At 33.8% G+C, this 8,377-nt stretch overlaps 1 protein-coding gene across 1 annotated transcript; it reads right to left on the bottom strand.

Annotated features, from left to right (window-relative positions):
- Window positions 1–775: 775 nt before the first annotated feature.
- Window positions 776–6,599, bottom strand: LOC145634317 (cytochrome P450 734A1-like). Its single transcript, XM_081685739.1, has 5 exons — window positions 5,877–6,599; window positions 4,238–4,461; window positions 3,777–4,021; window positions 2,029–2,596; window positions 776–1,336 (listed from the first exon to the last, which is right to left on the bottom strand). Exons 1-5 carry the CDS (start codon window positions 6,166–6,168, stop codon window positions 875–877), a joined length of 1,791 nt encoding a protein of 596 aa, XP_081541865.1. The 5' UTR covers window positions 6,169–6,599; the 3' UTR covers window positions 776–874.
- Window positions 6,600–8,377: the final 1,778 nt, after the last annotated feature.

The following is an 8,377-nucleotide window of genomic DNA, read 5'->3' as shown; positions in this document are numbered from 1 at the left end:
CTGTTGATTTATTTGACAAGTGTCAACTTTTGTTAGAGGAATGGCTTCATAAGCGTACAAGAATAGTTATTACAATGATAACTCGAAAACTCTAACCAATAGGCAATAATCAAGTGCCCCTAAAATCTAGGCTCCCTAGCCGTGATCTCGCCGGACTTTAATGAAAATAACCTGCATTGGTAACTCAAACTTTAGCTTCCTTCATTTAGCAATAAATTCCATTTATTCAATGCAATCCTTTTTTTCAAGTTCCACTCATTTGTATTTCTCAATTATATCAATTTCTTGGTTCCTTCTTTCCCTCATCCCCAAGAAAATGCAAGGTATTTAAATTATTTATTATTTTCACGGTCTTCAAATAATAGTCTCATTTGGCTTTTATATACGCTTTTAGGAAGGTAAACAATATGTATATTTATGTCTGCGAAAGAAATGAGTGAAAATCAACATTTCGTACATTTAGAGTTTAACCAAATAAAAGAATGTGCATATCATTCAAAGTTGAAACCCTTGATCAACATATTTTTAACTAATTCCTAATTATCCCACATTCCCATAACAAATCCTAAAGATCTAAGCAAGGAGTCAAAATGCTACAACCTAATGTCTTGTAACCTTTTGGCAAGATCACAAGATTACATTTGCTAAGAAATCCATGTTAGTAAACACGTACCACAACCGAAAACTTTCCTTTTTTTTTTTTTAATCACGACGAGTGATTAAATTTTGATATTTTAACCTAATTTTGAAAACTCATTAGTAATACTCAATACCACAATCACAAAATTATCGATTGGATAATTACTATATGAACAGAAAACGCACACGAGCAAGCATACATAAAGGAGACATGCTAACTCTTTAACTATACAACTCAACATGACACCCCTCGATCATCCCTATTGTCCTCGGACAAGCGTCTAAACACGATTGGTGCACCGTGTTGAGGGTAGAGGAGCATCAACACCGTTGGTGCATGTTGGTAAGACGGGGCAAGCGTGAAAGAGAAGCGTTGTAACAAGATAGTGAGCACAAGTTTAGCTTGAAGAATAGCAAGATTTTGGCCAATACAAGTGCGAGTTCCAAGGCCAAAAGGAATGAACGCCACAGGATGCTTGGCTGCACGAGAAACACCATCAGCAAATCTCATGGGATTGAATTCATTAGCATCATTGCCCCATATTGCTTGATCATGATGAACGGCTAAGATCGGGACAAGTAGCTCGGTCCCACGTGGGACCCGACATCCTCCTAGCTCCACGTCATACTTAGCTCGTCTAATTGTTGCAATTGCTGGTGGGTATAAACGAAGGGACTCGTTTAGTATCATGCTCAACTGCACATTAATTCATAAGCTACATCAAATTTAGAATTTCGATTTTCCATAGAAAAAAACTTAAACTTCTAATGTTCAACCAAATAATTACTCAATTCACTAGATTGAAATTATACGAGAATTGTAAATATACGATAAGTGTAACTTCACAAGTGCAATCAAATAACTATCCGAATTCTCCACACACATTTAACATACATGATCACTGACAAACACTATGAGCTTTTATTGGAGTGATGCACACTCCAATCACCAACCATATGATCTCATATATGTATTACCTCGTATTGCTTTTAGAATTATCGTTCTAATTAAATATACTCATATCATAAATGATTTCTTTCGTAGTCTAAATAATTACATATCTTATATGTACTCCGTATAACCAATGTTAAAAGAGGACGTACCACATTATTAAAGTTTCCCTATAACTACTACTCCATAGTCCCATATATAGGTAGACTTTATCATTGTATTTGGATGTTAGAGTGTTAGACACTTAGACCCTATCTTATCAATATACTAGTGTACATAGATCCTCACATAGATGTTAAAGACAAAATTATTTAATTTTCAGAAAAATAAAATAAAAATATATAGTAAGAATGTTATGCTACAAGACAAATTTAACATTAAAAAACAATAACAAAAAAAAATGTAAAAAGGAAGAAAAAAGTAGAAACGGAACATACCATCTTAAGCTTAGCAAGATCATCTTTAGAGGGTAAGTCACGTGATGGGCAGACCCTTAAGACCTCCTCACGTGCCAGGTCCTGCCAATGAGGATGCATTGCTAGTAGCACAGTGGTCCACGTCAGCAGATTCGACGTCGTTTGTTTCCCAGCAAAAAAGAAGCTTTTACACTCTTCCACAATATCTTGGACCGTTATTTTATTATTACTAACATTATTATTATTAATATTATTATTATTATAATTAGTGCTTGATAATTGTGGGGCATAATTTAATGATGATAATAATGAAGAATTATTTATGGCAAATTCTGGAATACTGTTATTTTTTTCATTCTCTCTCATTCCAGCCTGGATCATTAGGCCCAGCAAATCTTTTGGCCCACCATTTTCTGCTACTTCCTCTGATCCAATATTATTATTTCCCATAATAATATTATAATCATCATTATTATTATTATTAAGATTTTGATTCTCTAATTTCCTCTTCTCAATTAGCTTCACTAATGATCTTCTTATCTCCTTGTCTAATCTCCATGATTTCACATTCCCTTTTGTTGGTAGAAATCTGCATTACATTTCAACCCATGTACAAATATGTTAGTACATGATATTAAACAAATGCTACATATATAATATAATAATATAATGTGTCTAACGTTAGGACATTAGTAAGTCTAAAGATATTTATTAGTTGATGATGTTAAAACAAAAACAAAGATATTATAAATTTATCCTTACAATTTGTCCAGTATTGGTTGACTTATGTCTCTACATACATGGTGACATTACAAGTTGTTGTTTAGTTATTGCAACAAAAGAGACTTAATAAGTGAAATAAACCTAATAGTATTCTATTTTATAATTCACAACATTTAATACTTTATTGCGGACATAATTAAGTCCCGCCTTTTATATGTAAAACAACAAATAAATTAATTTCAATTACTCTATAATAAGGAGTACAATCGACTTTATTTACATGTTAAATCGAGTTTAAGGCGGTCGGTACAAATGTGGAATCTTGTAATGAGGGTAGGTTGTATATATGTGAAGCTACATAATGGTACAAAAACATCGAAATCATATTTATAACTTATAAGACCAAAATCATAAATCACAATGAATTAGAAGTGAGGACCTAGCTATGAAAATGAAGCCGTTGATGGAAAAAGGTCGGTGAATCTATAAAATGGGTGTATTATAAGTAGTTGATGATGAAACGTGGCACCTTCTTTTAGAAAATGTCACCATACTCCTATTAATTAGGAGAATAACATAGTTATGATCTTGGTTTAGATGGTGATTGTCCAAAATTAATTGGGGGGTGAGTTTGAAAATTTATGTGGTGGGTGAATTATTAGGGAATAAAGGAGTACAATCTAATAAATAGCTTACTCATTCAAAAATATGGATGTCATATGTACAACTAGCATCTAGCTAGCAATTAAGGCAATATGAATTATTTCGGCCTAGAAAAACACAGCACCTCGTCTACTTATCAATCTTATAGGTATATCCGTATGCATATAAAATACAATTCCACTCAATCGCTAACTTATTAAGGGTCGACATCAAAACCAAGCCAAGATCCTTTGAAATAAAGTGCTCCCTATTAAACTACTACGAGTAATGGTCTAGTGGTTGACACTGATGGACAAATATATTGTGACCGTGTTTCATTGGATAGTCTCGTGAGACGAGAAAAAAAAAATAGTGGAGTTAATAGCTTAGTCGGGATTATTTACCTATAGCCAGGAATGAGAACCTTCTGAAAGGCATCAGCAGCAAGGAGCATTTGATGGCTTTGAAGCCTGAAAATGGCTTTACCTTGTTCATAGCTACTTCCAAATGCCATTCTTGTGATCACATCCTCTGTTAAACCCTGAAACCACTCCGAAACTTCAATTTCAACTTCACCTTTCTCACACATCATCCGGTCCCACTTGTCCAGCATTTCCTCTACACTCTTTCCCACCATTGGTATCAACAACTGCATCCTCCCCAACAATATTTATGTGAGGCCATAATCATTACTTTACATACTATATTTGTCACATTCCATGGACTATATGTTAATGTTATCCCTACCTTCATGTTACACTTAAGTTTACTCGAGTTAACACGAGTAACATATGTTAGGTAATGATGTAGACAAGCTTTGATTCTATGGTTACTGTATCGTGAAAATAACTTAATAATTAATTACCTTAAGATTTTCCATGTGGAAGGTGGGTGTTATGATTTTGCGATGGTGAGCCCATTTTTCACCCTTGAGGCTAATAAGTCCATCTCCCTCGAGTTGTTTCACAAGCGGGTTAGCCTCGATTTTCTCATAGAATTCGGACTTGGTACTAAAGATTTCTCTAATAAGGTCCGGATCTGAGACTGTCAAGCGAGCCGTGGGTCCAAACCACACTATGAATGTTGTACCTACACACATACATTCAAACATACACATTTAGATTAAAACAAGAAAATATCAAGCCTAGTAAATGTAGGAAATAAAATCCAAAACAACTTGAAAACTTGCCCAAGATGAAAAGATTGCAATAAATACATGGGAGTAGGAGGAACTGAGGAAGTAATAAACCTTAACACTAAAGTAGAAATACCATACAACTTCAAGTAGTAAGTATCAAGTTTGCAAATAAAGGAAATTGAAGCAATAAATAAAAATAAAAACTTTATACAAGTAATAAATTTCCAATAATTTAGAAATGAAGATTAAGATAGATGTTATAGAGGGCTACCCTAGAAAAATAGGACAATTCAAGACTGCGCCACTAAGAAAGAAACAAGTTGTACAATTTAAAGGGTTATCAAAATTTGAGCTTCCTTTAGTATCAGAAGGTAGTAAGAAATCTGAAAGAAGGCAATGATTATTAACCCCACATACATTTAATTTTTCTCTAGAAAAATCCTTTCTATAAATAAAAAATATAATAATTGTATTAATAATATTGAAAAATTATATAAATTTGAAATTGCATTTTTTAAACATTGGAAAGCTAGAAAATTATCCATTTATGATGTCATTTTCCAAAATTTAATTCTTTTTTTAAATTTTGGGTTATAATTTTGGAAATTTACTTCACTATGGATAATTTATAAACTAAAAAATTACTCAAAAAATAAAAATTGAAATTGAAGAGAAAAAGGGACGAAAATTGAATGCTTATACTGTAGTAGTAACTGAAATTGATGAAGAAATGCAAATAATTAACAGCTGAAAGAAGGCTGCACAACAACATCATGTCAGAGAGAAAAAACAGAGGAAGAAGACAAGTGATGATTATTAAGAGATTTTGGCTGATGCAATAAAAAAGTTGATAAAACAAATTAATGTTGAAAATCAACAAACCCTCACCAAAAATAAGAATTAAAATTTTAAAACCTTTTTATTAAACAATTCCAAGAAAGTACTCCTCCCCTTTCTCAAAAAGTTAGTATAAACTTTGGATGATATAAAATTTTAACAAAATCCAAGAATTATTTCCTCAATGGGTCCAATTATGAAATATCTACAGTCTCCCTTTTCTCAATACAATGAATTGAATGAAAATATAATCTAATAACAAAAAATTTAAACAAAAAATGTGTCAAATCATATAATGCTTTACAATTACATTAATCTTCTATTCATGACAATATAAGAACGGGATCAGATGTACGCAACCTTACCTACTAGAACTATATCCACTACACATAAACTTTAACCAAGTAACAAAAACTGTACTAAATGAACTACAAACACGAACACAAACACGAGACGAATGACTCATAAGTCATAACTTAACCTCTAAATGACTTAAGACATGATAAAAGATAATAAGTGAGAGAATTACCATAAATTTTCCTCCAATGATGGTAGAAAGAGAAAACTCTAGGAAGAATGTTGTGAGAAAAAGGCATAGGATGAGAAGAAGCCTTTAACATGAGTTGAACAATTTCTTTGACATTACCAATGAAAAAATTGTAAGGAGGTCCTTTGATCCCCTGTTTTGCAAAATGATACTCTAATTTTCTTGGTCTCCACCATAAAACCACCATTATTCTTAATACTAAAACAAACATAATTGATGTAAAAATTATGGGTTTTATACCCAGTAATTTCACCAAAAACCCATCATCATCCATTTTTTTTTTCTTTGATTTTTATTACAAAATTTGCTCTGTTTTTTTTCTTTTCTTTCTCTCTAAAAAACAGAGCAAAACTGCTGCTGCTGCTTTTGTCTGGCTGTCTCTGTTTTAAGAAGGAAGCAAACTATTTTTAAAAAAAATTTGGATTTTGGATTAATAATTTAGATGGGTTTTTTCTTTTGTTTAAGTTTTTGGGTTTGTTTTTTGTGTAAGAAGAAGAGTGGTTTTGATTTAGGAGTGAATTCTGTGTTTAATAGTGAAGAGGTTTTAGAGAGAGGAGAGAGAAAGTGAAGAATAGGGCTTGGCAAGGCCAACGGCGTAGGGGCCGCAATTGTGTATATTTTTGAGGGTCAACGAGGTTGAGTTTTATATTGTTTTCAAACATTCTTTTTTGACATTTTTACCCTTCTTCTTTCACAAACTTTGGGTGCTCAACATACTATTTGTCATTCTGTTGTTGAGACTTGAGAGTCTTGAGAGTTGAGACTTGTTACAATTTAGTCCATTAAGTATACTTGCTAAAACGGAACTATTCTGAGCTAAACTGAACTGAATTAAAGTTGAATTGTGCTTTGATTTGGATTCGGTGACTTGGTTCTAATGCAAAGCAAGATCTAACCTAAGCTGACTCGTGTCAAGTTGTTAGCGAATGACCATCTAACAATCAAACATGCTAAATGCTAAAACAGCTCGAGCTGAAATTTAATTGTATTAAATCGGAAATTGGATCAGATGATTTGGGTTTGACACGAAGAAAGATCTAACCTAAGTTGTTAGCGTTAAGAAATTATATGGAGAGATTGATTCCCCCTTCCCCCCCCCCCCCCTAATGAAGATCATCCAATATTGTTTTATATTCCGTAACATGTAACTAGGTAGAGTCTCTTGGGTAGCTATTAATGAATATACGTTGATTTTTTCACCATAAAAATGATACCACCTTCATTATTGTTTGATCTATCTAATTACTATAGATTCGCAAATCAAGTACTTTGAAAATGGTAGTGAGGATAATAACAAGGTTGACAAAGTATGAGACAAAATAAAAAATACGAATAATAATGTAAGATCGATTAAGATGGATAAAGAAATTTCTTAATAATGTTAGATAATAGTTGTCCATGCATGATTTGCTTCCTTATGGAGTTTTATTTCATAGAAAATAATCAATTGGTAGCAATAATAATAGCAATGATTAAGATTTGTGCTATTTTGTTGAATTGGAAATTAATTAATTATTTGTGAATTGCTTCCATATTAGGGGCATATTATAAAAGTCATAAAAAGGTAATCTCCTTCTCCTTTTGTTGGAGTTTTTACAATTCTAGTAATGCAAATCGGAGGTTTACCAAGTGAGTGTGCAAGGAGTTGATGATGGAGTGGTGTGTCAAGCAAGTTAGTGAGTTGCGCGAGACCGAGCTAGCAATGGAGCTAGCGAGAGAGCTATAGATGGCATGGCAAGTAGACTACGCAAGGTCGAGCTAGCGTTAGAGCTATAGCTCACATGGCATATGAGCTACTGCAAGTCCGAGCTATAGCTCGGATGGTAGCTCGTATGGTCGCTCTGCTTATGGCAGGTGCGAGCTATAGCTCGCATGCTAGCTCGCTGCACTTGTTGCTTGCGGTAGATGCGAGCTATAGCTCGCGTGCTAGCTCACTACGTTTATTGCTTACGGCAGGGCCGAGCGATAGCTCGCTCATATGAGAGCGAGAGCTCGGCCGCTCGTGGGCTTATTGTGGAGGCCTTGTTTGCTTCGTTTATATCCTTTCTTTTGTACACATATATATATAGCCTCCTAAACCCTCAATTTGAGATATACACAGTTTTGTTATCTCTGGAACCCAAAACACATATACACAAACCTACCCTTTGAGATCTGAACAGTTCTTGAGTAATTCCACGCTTCGGGTTCGGGTACACGAATTACGAAGGAGAGTTGCGTTAAACTTGGGGGGCGTGCGTCATCAGGAAACCTGTACCGGTGGTGGCGTATTTCGCTTCTAAGGCAGTGGATTATGTTCCACGGCGCGACTGTGAGTTTGAGATCTTCAATCAAGTATTTTCCTTTTCATCTTCTCTATTTTGTCGTTGGAATCAACAGGTATTTTACCAACACCTTTTAAAGTACTATAATTTGTTTTACAAGATAGAGACAAGTATGTTATTTTTCAGCAAATTAGTGGAGTCGATATTACAATACTCCAC

The sequence above is a fragment of the Chenopodium album genome, chromosome 6 (assembly GCF_948465745.1).
Source record: "Chenopodium album chromosome 6, dcCheAlbu1.1, whole genome shotgun sequence".
Taxonomy (NCBI): domain Eukaryota; kingdom Viridiplantae; phylum Streptophyta; class Magnoliopsida; order Caryophyllales; family Amaranthaceae; genus Chenopodium; species Chenopodium album.
The sequence above is the reverse complement of the archived record's forward strand: the minus strand, read 5'-3'. Positions and strand labels throughout refer to the sequence as shown.